The sequence below is a fragment of the Nanorana parkeri genome, unplaced genomic scaffold, assembly GCF_000935625.1.
Source record: "Nanorana parkeri isolate BGI_ZX_2015 unplaced genomic scaffold, ASM93562v1 scaffold44, whole genome shotgun sequence".
Lineage (NCBI taxonomy): Eukaryota > Metazoa > Chordata > Amphibia > Anura > Dicroglossidae > Nanorana > Nanorana parkeri.
In genome coordinates, this window is record NW_017306312.1 from 2,397,355 (window position 1) to 2,415,558 (window position 18,204).

Genomic DNA, 18,204 nt, shown 5'->3' on the forward strand with positions numbered 1-18,204 from the left:
TATATATATATAGATATATATACAGATCTATCTATATATATACTGTATATATGATATATATAGATATATATATCTGTGCTACTAAAGCTTTGCCTCAGGGAACTCTAGCGAGAGGTGCACTATCATTCCATAGAGTCTTGATATGTCAGACCTGCGGCTGGCAGGGCATACTGGGACTTGCTAATGTTGCTGGTCCAGACAAATAATCTGTAATAGGCATAGATTGGAACACCTTACCAGTGTCATGTATTTCCTGTCAGCGAACAAGGAAAATGATTTTCCATCCCCACCAGTCTGCTTTTCTCCAATCTCCCGCCTCTTTCGACTTTTTCCAGATTCCTGTCAGAAATATAACACAGAATGAACCTCTGGAACATGGCTGACCCTTGTTATTCTCACATACTTATCATGAACAGAATCTTTAATGTCACACAAAGGAGCCACCTACCAGCAATTCCAGTCTGTTAATTTCCCCCTTAGGTAGACAAGACATTTTTTCCAGGCCCTGGGACTCTATTTTTACAATGTACAGAAGCCATTTTCCATTGGTGATCTCTTTTGGCCACTGAATGTCTAAAAATGCTGCACCCAAAGATTTCAGGGGCCGTCCGAAATTAGTGACCTGCAGTTGAAAAAAAAAGTCGACAATGTAAAAGTTGTACAGATAGCAAGTATACAACATTATATCATTACAGTGCAGCCCCTTAGTGCCCATTCATACCACAATGCTGTGTGCTACAACAGCATTTAACAGCTCATTCAAAATGAACAGGCTTAAACCCACCACTGCGCATACGTAAATGGGGCAGGCTGAATTTTCCTGCAGCACAACACACAGGACAATCTGCGTTGCATTGTAGGACATTGGGGTGTTATGCACGATGAATGACACTACAGTGCAGTAATGCACACAGGCCCGGATTTCCCACAAGGCCACCGAGACCCGGCCTCGGGGCGGCAGAGCGCCGACGGGCGGCAGCGGTGACCTTGTGGGGAAGTTGCGGGCGCCGGTGTAAGGTATCCGGCGGTCGCACACTACGGTCCGCCGCCGTCCAATCACGACGGGGCGGCCCATTTACAGCAACAGAAGGCAACAATGTTACATAGAACTGAGCAAATATACTTCCAATAGGAGGTGGGACCTGATACTATCAATTTTCAGGCCTGTAAGTGAATAGCCGCCACATATGCTTTGCTGAGTCAGACCACCCACCCATGGACAACACTTTTTCAGTCTTAAGGTGGCCATACACTCTACAACCATCGCAAGACTAAAGTCTTGCGATGGTTGTAGAGTGTATGGCCACCTTAATGATCAGCAAGTAAACCACCAAAAGGAGCCAATTAACTAGTGATTAACTAACTGTTAAAGTAAAGATATCTTAACTGATTAAATTAACTTTGCTTAACCAGAACACCTACCCATGAACAGCGCTGTTTCAGTGTAATGGGTCTCACTCTCAACCACTGAAAGGAGACAATTAACTAGTGTACAAGTACATGTATGGAGACTTCAAGAAGAGAGTCTGAGAAATGCATGCAAATAACTCTTTCTGAACATAGCATATCCAAAAACGAGAAAGGACTTCTGGGTAATAGTTTTTTTACATGAAAGCGAATATCCCACCCATATCACATAGCCTTTGCGGAAGATGCTATGGTTCAGCAAAGTCTATCCATGCAGTTGTCATGTTCTCCCTGTGTTTGTATGGGTTTCCTCCCACACTCCAAAGATATTCTGGTAGGTTAATTGGCTTCTGTCTCCACCTAGTATGTATGCATGTGAGATAGACTATAGATTGTAAGCTCCTTGAGCTCAGGAACTGTTATAGTATGTAAAAGCACTGTGCAAATTGTCAGTGCTATATAAAATCCTGTAAATAAATAAAGCTTCCTTAGTAACTAAAACAGAACAAGTTTTCTAATCAGGATGTCTGATTTCACTTTCTCAATATGTTATCAGTAAAGATTCAAATCACTGAGAGCGAAGTAACTAGCATTTTAGAAGGATGCCAGCAATAGCAGTCCTAATATCTCATTCATGACAGATTCCCTTGGGATGTCCCTAGTTGTCCTCTATACTCGAGTAACGTGGCAGTGGACTGAAGAAAGTGTCATGGATGGCATTTCAAGTCCTGACCAGCAGAGGGAGCTCCATAATAATAAATGAAACAAGGCATTCCTTCACATCAACAAGTCATAATACTCACTCTGAAATCAAAATTCACCAAACTTCCAACATCGTCCTCTGTTTTCATGGCACTTTCCCCAGCCACCTTTCCTCCAAAGTACACCTGGGAGGGATCGGCAACCCTTTTGAAGAAAAAAAAAATATTAACTCGAATGCGATACTTTAATACTGTGAGATTTTAACCGCTGCTTGATTTATTTTGCTAAAAGGTATAATGACTTTTTCCTCACAGCACTAAATTTACATCTGATTGTAAGAGAAAGAATGAAAGAACTGTATTTGTTAGATGACTTACCCTGATACTGACAGCAAAAGCTCAATCACCACCTGTGCTTTAGCAACTACAGGGCCTAGGTCAGGTTGAGAGCTTGTCCTGCAAAAGCAAAAATTAATAGATATTAAATATATAGAGAATACTTAAAGTGGACCTTTACTCATATTAAACCTTTCACCATTCTAATCCTACCCCCTCCATATTTAAAAACAGCCAAGCTTTGGACATGATTTTTTTCTATTTAACTTTTTTTTTCTGCTGCTGGCCTTGCCCCCTGCTGCCATCCTCACCTAGATGAAAATGATATCTCACTCTCCTCCAGCTGTGTCCTGGCATACTGAGAGCACATATTCCAGAGGGCATTACTTCCCCCATTCTATAAAACAAAGACAAAAACAGATCTTGCACACAGGTAGAGATCTGGCACATTGTCTTTTTGCATAGTGTTCTGTGAATGGTGAAATTGAATGCTTCTTGGCATATGTGATATTGGTACCCCAAGAGACATTTCTATCATCTATTCATAGAACAATGTAAACAGAGGCGGTGCCAGATCTTTGCGCATGTGCAAGATCTGGTACCACATCATGAGGGGCCAGCTTCAGGAAGAGACAGATGAATTCTCTTGATGTTAACAAGAAGGTTGGCAGAATGGGACAGGACCTGTAGCAAGACAGCGGGGTGAGAGAAGACAATGCTGTATCCACTGGGCTTGTAAGTATACATTTTTTTTAAAGCACATACCCGCCCCCTTCACTCTTCCTGCCCATTCACAAAATACAAAGTGTTATGTGAATAGAGGAGGGGAGATTCAATGATATACCCACCCACGCCACTCCACTGTTCCATGCACAGAATTCTTTGCATTCAGTGGGTAAAAACAATGCTTTTTGTGCATGGGCGAGGCGAGAGTAGGGGACGGGCAATGCATCTGGAGCCCTTTACTGTTGCAGTCGCATCTCTCATCCCCGCAGCGCCATAAAAATGGAGCTCTGTGTAGAATCCAGCTTCAACCAAGGTATGATTTTTATAGTAAGCAGCAGTCATACTACTCCTACTATAGTCATTATAAGGGGTAACTTATTTAACCGTTGCTGTTTCTAAAGTCATTTTTTTTACCAGAGTTCAACTTTACCAATCAGACTTTTTTTGGGAAAAACCTGTCTGATCTAAATATTGCCCTTTATGAGCAGTCGACTAGTAGGCATCTGATGGTGCCATAGAAATGAGATTGTCAACTGACTCATCCAAATGGGTAGCTGTCATCTCATATCTACAGCATGGCCAGTTTAAGAATAGTCCCTAAAACAAACATTCACAAAGCTCTGGTTATTAGCAACATCATAAACTAGACAATCCCCATCTGTTACAGTGTATAATATCTATATCTGAATGATGAGTAAGAATGACATACTCATAATAAATTAATAATCACACAAAAACCAATAATACATCAGTAAAGAAAAGACATACGTTTCCAAAGTGAGTGGTATCTGCAGATCCTTAGTGTCAACTGTTATTTCATTTGTATTCATAACAAGATAAAATGTTACCTGGAAGAAAGCGGAGGAGTACTATAAATTAGTATCTTATGTGGAAATAGATTATTATTAAATTACCATTTTTAAATATTCTACAAACTTTATCTCTCTCTTATGCTCCTTTCACGCAGACGCCTATCTGCTCCGATCAGCAGGGGATCCGTGCACAGATTCCCTGATGACTGGAGCAGTAGAGAATGGATGCCAGTTTTGTGACATCTGTGTCTGTTCAGTTTTTTCCTCCATCGTCCAATGGAGAAAAAAAACCTAGCTGTACGGACACATGTCAGGTCAAAGGGCAGCCAGATGTAAGCGGACATGTGTCTGTTTACATCCAATTACCTCCGATCCGTCACATTTAGGTCTGAAAAAACAGAATTTTTTCCTATTTTGGGACTAAACGGATTCAAGACAATTGGATGTAAATGGACACACATACGTTTATATATGGCTGCCCATAGAGTTGCATTGGGCTTCCGATTGGGCGGATCTGATCGGACTACCCGTGTAAAGGGGCCTTAAAGTGTCACTTCACGTATAGCCCACTCACCGATCTGACAATCCGCAGAGACAAAAGGCTGCACGAATCATCAGAGCAGTAGGTATATTTAATATTTCTGTTTTAAAACATTGGTTCTATCTGCCAAATGCAACCATCAGCACCATTTTATGGGATGTTTATTTACAGGGGCTAATGCATCTACTTTCAACACAGTAATACCGGTGCCATCAGAATTGACAAGACCATTCATAATATACAAGTGCTCATTTTACCTGCATGTGAGAGCATGAGCCAGCTGAAGAAAAAATACATTTTGCCCCATTCTAGCAACAGCTGATTAACTGGCACAGAACAAATGTACATGGACAAATAGCTATGCAATTTTTTTAATAACACCCAAAAATGTTTATACTTTATAAATGCTATATAGTAAAAATGATAGCAATAATAGTAAAATAATACAAGCAATAATATAACGATAATAACTGCAATAATCATACAAATGCATCAGATGAACATTGAAAGTGTAGAATAATAAAAAAAAAATCACATACATTGGCATTCCTTTTAAAAGGATTTGCAAGGTCACACTCCACTTTTGATCCGTTTGAATTTGATACACAAATAACTTGTTTTTCCTGTGATACACAAATTAAAAAACTTGTTAAAGATCGTTGACCACAAAGCAGAAACAGAACAAGATCACGGGAGACCTTTTCACTATAATGTTTTTTCAGCTAAAACTCTCAGCATGCATATTCCCAAATGAACTTACAACTGCAGGGCTAACTCTGATGGGAAGTCCGTGGGAAAAACTCTGATCCCATCAAACACGGAAGAGGATCACAAGCATGGAAAGTTCTCATGTAAAACTGGCTATAGTCACACTTCAAGTGTATGTATGGGCAAAAAAAAAACATATGCAGTACATCTCTGCAATATGTGTACTTTTCCTAATATTTTATTCCTATTTAAATTCTAAAAGAAAAATACCCTTTGAGCATAAAGCAAATCCATTGAGCTCCCAACTCACTCTTTTCCACGGACAACGCTGCCTCTCCTGCACTGAAATCTCAAGCAGCGTTGTCAGCCTTGCCTGCGGGACTACAGTTATCCACTTATCCCAGCCCCTTCTGTCCCTCTTCACATGCATGCACTGATTTCTTTCCCAGCAAAACAATGCTGCTCCCATGACCCAAAGAGCCTGTCCTCACACTGCGTGTAGGGAAAGGGCTTAAGGGAGAAGCAAATCTGGGGGCCTGCCTACGTCAATAGGAACTGACCCAGGGCAACCCGCTAAACCCTCCACCAAGCATCTGCTACTGCAATAATTTACAACCCTGGTGATGACATCACAGGGAGCTTTAAAAGCTGTTTCTCACTCTAGGAACAAAGTAAAAGAAAAAAAAATGAATGCTGGTAAATGCCTTAGAGTAAAAGCGTGAAGTTTGGGGCTAAATTTGGGTCATGTCTGGAGATCACTTTAAAACCTGTTTCTAACAGTGTTTGTTACTTACCTGTTGGTTCGTTGGGAAACTGAAGGAAGAGAAGGACAGCGTGTTTGGCAAATCTGCGATAAGCCTGGCTTCATGGGCATCATCTCCATCTTTAGTGGGATTATTAGGATCCGATGGCTTATTTGTGACTGTGATTTCAAGAGCAATATTTCTCTGATCCTGAAGAGCCAGCACTGGAACACCATTCTCCCTGTGTTATCAGGAAACAATGACAGTTAGAGTTCCATTTATAAATCAGTGGCGTGTCCCATGATATTGTTAATTTTTTAATAAGAATAAAGAGTGCTGCAATTATAAATGCCTTTAAATCTGCTTGGGAATTGCATTGTCATATCTTCGATATCACTGCTTGGGAGCTGAACTGTGACACTGGTGATGCAGTACCAGTTCCTCTGTGCAGTTTAAAAAGCGTGCAGCTTCCTCTTTAACAAAGTTTAATTGCGTTATTATAACCGGAAGGTAGGGAGTTCAAGATCAAAAGTGTATTTTGTACCTTATGGCATAGGGTATAGTAAATTAATGTTTAAGGGCCAGTGTTGACAGGCATTTGTTTCCTTCAGTTTAGATCTGCAATCCCATACAAGTCTATCGTAATGCAAATCCCACTTGAAGCAGGTCAAATGCACCTGTTTCCAAATGATCTGAAAACCATCCCAAAATTGTGTCAATAACACAAGCCCAAAGCCCCTTGACCCAGGCCCTAAACCTGAAAAATAATTGTTTTATACCCAATTGCATAAAATATTTTTTTTTAGATCTGCCTGAAGTTTAGCTACTAATTTGAAACAAGTTTAGTTATATACTTCTTCAGTTCAGTGAAGGTGTCCTTTGCTTCTTGGTTGAAGAAGTTGTAAGAGATCTTCATGTTGCTGTTGCAGATATTATCGTCACCGCATCCTTCTTTCAAAAATTGAGCCTAAAAGCAATTTAGAATCTGGTTTAGTAAACATGTCCAAGGTGCATGGTCTAAACATCAGCATGGTTATTTTCTAGCAAATCATTCTAAAAGCTTCATTTAGTAAGACTAAGAGCAATGTGCACAGAGCAGAATCTCTGTTGTCAACAAATGTTTTCCCAAGCTAGTAGGGTGCAGTTTTGCACAAGTGCATTGAAGACTCAAACGTTTATGGGCTGTCTGAAGATCAAATCTTTGAGGGAGCAGCCCATAGCTGTCAAAAAGCTGACTAGCACCGGCGTCTGGTTGAAGGTAAACAAAACTGGGAATCTGTTAACGGTCAGAGTACATGCTACTGATCAGAGGTCTGCATTTTTAATAATGTAAAGTGTTGGGAGGACTCCTTTACTGATACATAGGGGTGTATTAAAAAAACATTCACAGTGCAAACAGCGATGCGAATGCCAGAGTTTTAGGGGTCTATTCATGAAGCTGCCGAAGGATCTGGCCGTAGCTTCGGCCGATCCTTCGATGTCTCCCATTGAAAAGCATGGGACATTACTATTGGCTATTTCAATTTGCAATAGCCAATAGTAAACTAGCATTGTACGCGCCCTCTGCAGTTCCCCATCAGGTCCATGAGCAGCTCAGCGGCATTCGGCTATTCACTCATTGCTGTTCGGCATCTTTAAGAATAGCCCGAACAGCAGTTAGAAGCCTGCCGGAGGTTCGGCTCAGCCAATCCAGATGTTGGATCGGCTGAATCGAACTCCTTCTGCACTCCGGGTCGGCCGAACATGCTGAGCATGTTCGACCGAACCGAAGCCACACGAAGCAGGCCGATCTACGGCTGATTTCAGCCGATGTACGGCTGATATCAGCCGTACCAGCCTGAAGTGAATAGCCGAACAGTGTTCGGCTCACTTCACTTCTGATCGGTCATTCACTCGGCTGCCCTCGATTTCCAGCTCATTGTAGCCACTAGATGGAGCCAAGGAGCTTCTCGGTTCCATCAGACTTTGCAGAGTTGCTCGCTCTGTGAACATTTTATAAATACACACCATCATTTTTGTTTACATTTTAACTGAACTCGTGCTTTGTCTATGTAGGGCAATACAACAGGACTAGTTGACGTACCTCTGGAGGTGTGGCGGAGGTATTGTGCCGCCCCAACAGGGGCATAGAATATGAGATGCATAGCCTCAGTTAATATTAGCATTGTTATATAGGTTAGAATTTAAATATATTGCCAGAAGTAGTAGTGGGCATTTTTCAATAATAGCATGCATGAAAATATATCTGCCACTAGGGTCAGGTTTTAGGGAAACTAGGTTGAAGGGTCTGTTTCGCCAGGATTGATACACTTTTGGAGTATTAAGAGAAAGGGGCATGGAAAGCCGAGCCAATCCAGCCCCTATGAAGAGACAACACCTTGCTTTCAGTAATAGGAGTCCCTTGGAGAGCAACTACTCTATGTCTGGGTTTTGTATTTTGATACACATTATTATAGTCAATCCCTTAAGCTACCTCCCAGCTTAGTATAAACGAGTTTTAATGTTCACAAACTGCAGGCCTTAAGAGGTAAGTATATATAGTAGTAGACATCATGTAGTATACACAACACAGTGCAGCTGAACAAAAACAGAACAGAAAAACCAATGTGCAGCTGTATGGAGGAAACCACAGGGGCTTATACGCAAATCAGACACTTATTATATGTCAGACTGTGAGCGAATACTCAAACACATAGAACTGTTGAATTCACTCAGAGGATGAATGTGGTGTTAAATGAGAACTATTGGGAGAGAAATATACTTTCCCAATAGTTTGAGCCGGCATGTCACAATACAAGTGTCACACGCCGGCTCTATCGCTGAGCAATCACAAACCGCTGATCGCTCAGCTCGCAGCTTCTCCATGCAGAGAGTAGCGACTGTCATTCACCGCTCCACCGCAGGGATTCCCCTCTCTCTGTTTCTCCAGCACTCACTGGAGAGACAGATATAGGAGGGGCGGGCACAGCTGGCTCTGGCTCTAGAGAGGCAGAGGCAGCTGTCAATCAGGCAGTGGGGTGGATCCCGACAATATTGGCTGCAGTGTGGCTCTGCGCTAAAAATAAGTGAGTCACATGAACCTCCATACCTAGAAGTACCAGATATTTTCTTTGCTCCTAGGGGTTAAAAGGAGCAGTAAGGGAGTAAATGAAAGGTAAGCAGATGCGGCTGTGGAGGAAACATTAATGCAAACCTATTGTCTTCCTCTGATTGGACAAAGAACAGGTTTAATTTAAGCCCCTTCCTGTCATCTAGTAGCCAAGACAGGAAGCATTGGGGTGCTTACTATAGACTACCGTATTGGGCTTATGCAATAATGCAGTGTAAATACTACCAGCGAAATTTGGAGCACCGTAAACCATGGTATCCAATCAGATTTCAGTTTGCTGTGAAACATGAAGTCTAGTTAATTTATGTGGCTTACAGCATTTTGCACATTGCTTATTATTTGAATAAGTCCGTATACCTTGCTTCTTCTAGAATAGAAGTGAAACAATAGCTACAAGCACCTCTGGATTTTAAACGCCATAACGGAAGTAATTAAAAACAAAATAGTATTAACAATAAATTATTTACCTCGGTTGTGATTGTTTTTGGCTCATTTACATCCTGGATTGGCATAAGTTCTGGAAGTGAGCCGCTCTGTCTTTTTTTCCGACGGACATTTTTAATATCCACAGTAACAGACACAGGAATATGTCGGAGTTTGTCCTTAATATTTTCCTAAGAAAGCAAGACAATGGTAAGTCTACTTTACTCTTGGAGATTGATTTACTATATGAAGAGAAACTGTTAACATAGAAAAGTGAGGAACGTTTGCAGGGAAATGTACAAAAACTTTTATATGGGATAAAGAGCTATTGAGCATGACAATACAATTACAATACAATACGCTAAAGGAAAGTCTTTATTCGTCAAAGCCAAGGGTATCCAAAGGGTGTTTTCCCCTTTCTATCCTTCCCCACCTCATTCCATTCAGCTTCAATATCTGTCCTAACTAATATCTGTCTACTGCTGCCCTCACCTGCACATATAGAACTTTCTGGAAACATTTTTCCTGATCCTGTTGTCGTAGGGTTATTGTTCCTGGCTCTGGGAAATTGGCAATCCTGGATGACAAACCTAACTTGGTCCTTTCAGTTTCAGCTTCCAGTGTGTAGCCAAGTGCTATAAGAAGCCAAAAAAAAAGACTTATAGATTAATACATAGTTATCTTTATTTATAGAATACCAAAACAAGAACTAAAAGTAACATTCCAGAAAATAGATGGTTTATATTTAGGTTTATACAGAAACCATAATGGGTTTGAGTCTGGTTTTTTAAAAGTACAACTAAAGTTTCCCGTATGACAGTACATAGGTACCAGATCCAGCTAAAATGTGATGCACAAGCCTCATAACGTAAACTGAGCCAAATCCTCCTTGAGGCTCCGTTCACACCTGGGGGATCCGCTGCCTTGAACAATCCCATACATTGCTATGGTAACCGCTCATGCTATGGTAGCAATCCCATACATTGCTATGGTAACCGCAACCGCTCATGCGTGCCGCTGCGCTATCCGAACCGCCTCCCGCCCGAATTGCTCTCTGAGCTTTTTTTTCCGCACTTATCAGCGCGGTTTCCATACTGCTTTTAATGGAACCGGGTTGTTCAGCGCAGTTTTGGGCATTTTTAATTGCGTTTCAGCACTAAAACGCAATTAAAAGCGCCCCAAACCGCCTTTTAAAATTCATGCAGAAACCACGCTGATCCACAACCGCCCTTGTGTGAACAGGGCCTCATTTGAGTTGCTCATGCTCCCCAGTGGGTGGAACTAGGTGTAAACACCTGCTAATTAACAAGCTTGAGGCTTGTAATTCATCAGTGCAGTTGCCCCCTGCAACATTTTTTCATCCCAAACTACATGAGTGGCAACTCTGCTCTGATTTCAGGATTCAGCATTGTTGTCACATCATCAAAGGTGGGACCAGCAGATATTTGTGGGACTTTGCAGGGGGACTGTGCATATCTGCAGAGTGTGCTTATTTTTATGGGGGCCAACACTGTATATACTTAAACATCTAGTTTAAGTATATACAGTGTATGTGTGTGTGTGTGTATATATATATATATAAATATTTCCATCCATGCTGCCTCTGTGATACTCTAATCTGAATTACACCAAATTATATCACTATAACAAGAAAAGTAATTAGGATAATGAAAGGCACTTACTTAGAATGGGATTGTAATTCCGGGGCATAGCGCTATACGAAAAGCAGACGTCAACTGTCAAACTAAACAATAATAAAAACATGAATCAGAAAGGTTTGCATGTTGGGCTGTATTTAGCTGAAGCTGAACTCCAAGCAGATAAAAAGGTGCAAACTGACACAGCGCTGTATTTATTAACACATTTTTAAATGCAAGCTGTGGCACTCCTCCCTCTGAGCTCTTGTAGTCTACTGTACAGCAGAGCTCAGAGGGAGGAGAGGGAGAAGCAGTGCTCCAGAGACAATCAGGTGTAGTGCAGTGCAAGCAGCAGGTTGAAGAGATAAGAGAGTGACAGAGAGATAAGCTCATCATTCTGCTGCTTATGTAAGTGAAAGTAAAACTGCAGCAGAGAAAGATTAGATCCCCTCCCCTGCCAGACTGGACTGTGCAAATCTCAGGACTGGATAGACAGCAATAAAAATCCTTTCTGCAAGAAAGCGACCCCCATGTATGTATTTTATCTGTGTATTTAGCTGTTTGCCTGAAGTTCAGCTTTTACATGTATGTAAATCCTAACTATAGGACATTACTGTAGGGACGGGCAACTCTGGCCCTCCAACTGTGCTTTAACCTCAAATCCCAACATGCCTCTGCCTCTGGGAGCCATGCCTGTAACTGTCAGTTCTGCAATGCCTCATGGGACTTGTAATTCAGCTGGAGGGCTGGTGTTGCTGACCCCTGCATTAGGGGCTCTATTTGTCCATTTGTTACCCCAGATTCACATAATTTTCACCCAAGATTCACCCATTTTCGCATTAGAATTAAGTATAAAAATGAACAATTTATGGATGAAGGTTGTGTGAATCTTATGTGAAAATACTGATAGACTGATAGTATTCTTAAACACTGTGTATTACAAACAATTGTCTTTTTTTTGACCAGATGGAGCCTGTGCTGTGTGTGTTGAAACAGCTATTCGAAGTGTCCATTTGAAACCTTTGTGAAAAATCTCGGTCACAACTAGGGGCCCAGAACAGAGCTCTGCCACACTATAAGAGGAAATGCCTGAACATGGGCCTTCATGGTAGGCATTATTTTAATACATTTGGATTGAAATATATTCAAAATGACTTTTGAAATGATGCCATCACCTTATAGCTTATATGACTTTTTACCAGTTCTCATTTCCTTTAGGTGTCAGAGCAGGAAGTGTTTTTGTTTTGCATAGTAACCTTTTAGCTTCTTCCTTCCATTTACCCCATGAGAATGGAAATAAATGGAGAATATGGTTGGCTGGATATGAGTACTGTGTATGTAAATGTTCCTGTTCTCATTTGTGATTCTAAGGCACAATAAAGACATGGAAACTGTTTTTTAGTGTGAATATAAAACAGCTTTCTACCAGATTTTGCTTGCTGCAGGACAGTTTACATCTTTCTTATTGAAGTCAATTCTCTCCGGTGTCACTTTAATCCTCTTCTTGACGCTGACAACGGGGCGAGTCCTTTAGTGAAAAGAAGAAAATAATTAAAAATAAAAGTTATATGGCATACATATGAGTGTATACTAATAGAAAAGGTTTTATTATCTTACCTGAATACATTTATAGAATCTGACAGAGATCCAATTGCAATATCTGGGTATGAATTTCTGTCTAGATCCATGTTTCCAGCAATAGAGTATCCAAACGCCCGAGTATTTGTGCTCTTTCCATCAATAATCTTCATTAAAAACAGAAAAAAACAAAGCATTAGGCTGTAATATTTTTTAAATGTGATGAAAAAGCTTCAGCTTGACCTGAAGATAAATCTGAGGTTTTGGGAACATGTTCATCTGATGTAGAAATATAGACAAATTTACTATAGAGATTACATACACCTTTCTGCAACATAAACCTTGCCATATCAATATGTTAGGCAGGAATCAATATCATTTGTGTATATCTCTTTCCCCCACTTACTTTATATGCAGGAAAGGGTTAAAAACTCTCCCACATAAATGGTTAAAAACAAGTCAACTGCCCAAGTATCCCCTTTCCTACTACATATTATCAGGGTTTCTGTGAAGGTTCTCATTCATCCAGGTCATGGTATATCTGTAAAAAACAATTCAAGGCAACTGGACTTTCTGTATGTTTCTTGAAGATGTTCCACTGGATATCGGACCAGCTTTCTCAATTCAGAAATGAATTGAACAATCTAGGCCAAAATAGCTGATTTGGAAAAATTCTCCAATTCAGCTAACCTTCCAGTTTAGCTATTTTATCCTAGATTGTTCACTTCTCCCGCCTTCTCCAAACTCTTCACCCTTTTGTGAATAACCCTGTATATATTCATTGCCTATCACCACTGTCTTTGCTCTGTCCTCCCACTGGAGCACAGTAAAAAGGTATCACTTCCCATCCCTGTGTCAAAGTGCCCACCCAGCAGCAGGACTAGGTGCAGCCACCTGCTGATTGTTTGAAGATGCAACTTGTGAATTAGCAGTGGCAATGCTCAAAACCATTTGCCCTGCAAAATGTTCTTATCCCACTTTAGTGAAACAGACACACGCTACATTAGAGGAGCAGCTCTGCTCTCAGTTCAGGAGCAGTGCAGTATAGTTGCCATGCCATCACAGGAAGCTGCATTAGGTGGACTTTACTGGCAGGTATTTTGGGGACTAACCGAAAAATGTACCAAATCCAGTTACAATGTGATGTGCAACCCTTATAAAGCAAACTGAGACAAATTCTTGTTCATTTGTGTCTCATGTGCTCCCCAGTGGGCAGGACTAGGTGTAGTCCTGCCCAGTGGGCAGGACCACCTGCTTACTAACAAGCTAGAGGCTTGTAATTCATCAGTGTAGTTGCCCCCTGCAACATTTTTAGTTCCACTGTAGTACAATCAAAGCCTACATGACAGCAGCAACTCTGCTCTGATGTCAGAAGCAGTGCAGCGTTATTGCCTTACCATCACAGGAAGCTGCATTAGGTCTAATTTACTGGCAGGATCAACAGTTATTTATGGGACTTAGCAGGGGAACTAAGAGAAAAACGTGCAGATTATAAGTGCAGATGCATTTATAATTAAAGTGCTGAAGCACATATTTGTTTTAATTGGAGGGCACGGTTATAATTTGAAGATAAAGTTGTCCATTAGGTGAACCTGCTGCTTTGTCCTGCATGTTCACTTTAGTCACTACTTCAATTGGCAACTATCGAAATTGCTCTAAAAAGTGCCCAGCCTTCTATGTATATATCATGGGTAACAGTGTAAATTTACAGCTAGATATACAGTATCAGGGATGCACCGATACCAGTATCGGTATCTGTGCTGATTCTGGGCATTTTCACAAGTACTCGTGAAAATGCCCCGATACCAAAACCCGATACCAGTGCTTTACAATTTTAAATTGAAGCGGCTGCCGTAAGGTGCCACGCTTGCTGGGGACCTCTCAGCAGCCTTCTTGGGATCCAGTTTACCTTGTTTACAGCGCCAACCCACACATCTCCCATTCTTGAGACCCTCCGCACCCTTCCTGAGACATCAGGCCGGCACCCCAGAGCAGATCGTAAGCACAGAGTATGTAGAAAATTCATATACTATTACTCTGCATTGCTATATAATGTATTGCTGAGATTTGTAGTCCCTCTACGGCTTGGAGTCAGTGGCACAACTACCAGGATCGCAGCGATCACAGCTTTTACCAGGCCCTGGCACTCCACCACTGTCCTAAAATCCTTAGTCTGCATTGTTTTAGAAAAATATATGTGCCAAATAAAAAAAAAAGGTATTGGTAAATGGTATCAGCGAGTACTTGAGGAAAAGTATAGGTGCTCAGATGAATAAAAAGAAAAGAAAAAAAACTTCAATCAGATTGATTGATGGTTAGACTGTGATAAGAAAAAATCATTTACCTGTACAGGTTTCTCTATTATTCCAGTTTTGGAACCATGATAAATATAGACTTTCCCATAACCTTCATCATACGGCGCTCCGACTGCAATGTCTAAGAAGAAGAATGTCATAGGTTTTAGTATGCTAATAAAATTCTTTGGAAATATCTGAACTTCATCTCACATGATAAAAAATCTTCACAGTGGTCAAATGTGTCACATGATGCAAACTATTTCTAAATTCTAAGACTTCTATAGCACGAACTACAAACATGTCTTCGTTTGAGGACTTTGTAGTGGATTCGCATATTTAAATTTTTTAAATAAAAATAATAAAAAAAGTTTCCATTTTTTTCCAGGCCAAGTTGATGACATACTGCATATTATTTTTTTTTTATTTCCAGCCAGTTGATGGAGCACACAACTCCTTTTCACAGGTTAACCTGTACATTCTTAGCCGCTCTGTTAAAACATAGCTGATGTTCACAAAGCTTCATTGCTCCAAGCTGAGATTAACACATACTGCTATAAATGAGTCCAATAAGTGGATTCTGCCCCATCCCTCCCTGTTCTGTCTAGAGGGGCAATACAAAGATGAAAGTAGAGAGAGCCTGAATATAAAATCCTTTTGATGTGCTCTTTCTATAATACGCATAATGCTGTTTGAATACATTGTTCTGGGTGCACCCTATATTACATGAAATGTAAAAAAATATATATTTTACAAAAATGAATAATATAAACTTAAAAAGATAAAATAATATTGACCAGAAATGATAGTTTCCCTTTAAATGGGTGAAATGGGGAGGATGCATATACACCATATAGTATTAGAGAATTGGCAAAGTGACCGTGTCCGCTGACAGCCCACCTCCGCCGCCCCACCCTCCAGCAAAATATCTATCAGCGTCTTTTTCTAAAAGGACAAAGTGACAGTTTCACCTTCAGCAACTTTTAGGTTCATTTCAACTCATCAGCTTTTCAGGAACTAGTTCCACTACAAATATAGAGCTGGCAGCCATATTTCAGACTTAGTGAATGGTTCCAGCAAAGCAGTTTTGAAGGCTCCTTTCATGTCCATCATAACTGAACTAACAATGATTTCTTAAGACTGAGCCAGTCCAAATGACTGCTAATTGCTACCGTAGTTTTTTGATATTTTCCTTTTACCTAACTGTAAGGACTGCGTGTATTCATTCTATAGAACCAGTTGACACCACGTTTTCTTACCTGGGTAGCCATCTTGATTGATATCTCCAATATTTTTTACGGAAATACCAAACATGGAGTCCTTGGTTCCCACAATTCGTTTTGGTTGAACATTTTCCCACTTGCCAGCTTCATTCATGTACACATAGATCGCACCTCCGATTTCTTTGTCATCCTTTTCAAAATATTGAGGGGCGCCGACGACAATATCCTGCCAACTGTGGATAAAATATCATACTCGTCAGCATAACAAGTCTGTGAATCTGCCATATAAAGATTTGTTTTATACAATTTAGAAGACAATACTGAATTATAGCTAGTAGCAGGAGTATGAAGGCACAGTCATTCTCCAAACTAAAAAAAATCAATGCAGTCGACAAAGATTTCACCCCATCCCTTGAGGAACCTGAAATGTCAAACCTGGGTTGGGATGGCTGTTAAAAAGCTGTTTTTTACATATGTCTGTGAAGGTTCTCATTCATCCAGGCATGGTATATCTGTAAAAAATAAGTCAAGGCAACTGGACTCGCTGTATTTATCTTGAAGACGTTTCGCTGGTCAGAAAGCTGGTTTGATGACCAGTGAACTGTCATCCAATAATAAAAATGTGTTTGTCAGCTGCTTTGACGGCTTCAGTTATAAAACTACCACCTGGCGTATATGCCAGTTGTACGGCACTAGCGCCCCTAGATGGCGCTGAGGAGTATAGAAAGCTACATGTCAGGGCCCTGGCACTAGCGCCCCTAGATGGCGCTGAGGAGTATAGAAAGTTACATGTCAGGGCCCTCTAGCACTGCTAGTGCTATTGGGACAGCATCCACCAGGCTATACACCAGGCTGATGTTTTCTAATTGAAGTGTTTCTGCATGGAAGCTTTTTGCAGTGTACAGGCAGGAAAGCAAGAAAGCAGAGAGGCACATAACACAGCCGCTGCATTTATCCCAAAAATGATGGATGGTAACATTGCAACAACAAGTGCCCATTGTTTAAGCGAACATATCTGGAGTGTTAAAAACATAGTTGCATCAGCAATTGTTTAACACAGTGTATGAGGGGTAGAGACATGTATATAGTTAAAATGCTTTACAGTATAACTGTGGGTGCCCTGTGAACAAGATTTTGCTTACGTCTTGATTCAAAACCCTCCACTCTTTTTTAACAGGTAAACTTTATTAATTTTGCCATAAATACATAAATAAAACTATAACCAAAGCATTAAAGTGCAGAATATAAAAGATCTTGACCACATGAAGTAATGTGTATGTCATGATTCCACCTCACACTGCCCAACAGAAGTAAAAAAATGTAAAAAATGGTACAATCATATATACACCCAGATCCAAAATCATGGTGAAGCGGTCTGACCAGGACAGCAGGAGGAGGATGATGGTAATCTTGGGTGGGAGGGCACGGGAGAGGGGACAGCAGAGCAGTACAGGTTAGAGAGCAAATCCATGAGCATTGGGCTTTAACATATTAACAAGTTGCATCCCATATAGTAAGCCAGAAAGCATTGCACACTAATCACAACAATAGTGGGAACCCTCCACTCTTAAAGAAAAGTTGCAGTAGTGCTTTAAACCTATGTCTGGAGTTAATACATTACCTCTACAGAGCTGGAGAAAAATATATTTCCAAGCTAAATAAGCGCCAATGTAACGCTTTTCATTTCACGTCCACAGCGGCGGAATGAAAGTCTGACTCACGGGAAGGATGTGAGATCCAGACCTGCAGGTTCCAATATTAGCCGGTCTGCAGCACACTGAGGGTCTCTATAATCCTCTGCCAGCTTTCTAATGCGCTGCTCACGTCACCGAGTGGCACATTAGTGCTAGTGAAAGCTGACTCCCTGTAGCTCAGTAACAGTGGCTGGATCTTAATTACCGACATTATAAATAGAAAACAAATACAGGAGTTCCACTAGAGGAAATCCCTTTGTGCGGTTTGTTTC

General features: G+C 40.8%; 1 protein-coding gene across 1 annotated transcript in view; it reads right to left on the minus strand.

Moving 5' to 3' along the window:
- ITGA6 (integrin subunit alpha 6) overlaps nucleotides 1-18,204 on the minus strand; it is a 78,758-nt gene that overhangs the window by 11,305 nt on the left and 49,249 nt on the right. Inside the window, exons 7-21 of the mRNA XM_018572535.1 lie at nucleotides 16,275-16,471; nucleotides 15,066-15,157; nucleotides 12,761-12,888; nucleotides 12,570-12,671; nucleotides 11,189-11,250; nucleotides 9,999-10,141; nucleotides 9,551-9,697; nucleotides 6,829-6,941; nucleotides 6,026-6,215; nucleotides 5,063-5,146; nucleotides 3,939-4,018; nucleotides 2,487-2,564; nucleotides 2,211-2,313; nucleotides 449-622; nucleotides 238-339 (exon numbers count right to left, since the gene is read on the minus strand). Of these exons, the coding sequence (XP_018428037.1) occupies nucleotides 238-339; nucleotides 449-622; nucleotides 2,211-2,313; nucleotides 2,487-2,564; nucleotides 3,939-4,018; nucleotides 5,063-5,146; nucleotides 6,026-6,215; nucleotides 6,829-6,941; nucleotides 9,551-9,697; nucleotides 9,999-10,141; nucleotides 11,189-11,250; nucleotides 12,570-12,671; nucleotides 12,761-12,888; nucleotides 15,066-15,157; nucleotides 16,275-16,471 (1,795 nt within the window). The remainder of the gene's footprint in view (nucleotides 1-237; nucleotides 340-448; nucleotides 623-2,210; nucleotides 2,314-2,486; nucleotides 2,565-3,938; nucleotides 4,019-5,062; nucleotides 5,147-6,025; nucleotides 6,216-6,828; nucleotides 6,942-9,550; nucleotides 9,698-9,998; nucleotides 10,142-11,188; nucleotides 11,251-12,569; nucleotides 12,672-12,760; nucleotides 12,889-15,065; nucleotides 15,158-16,274; nucleotides 16,472-18,204) is intronic.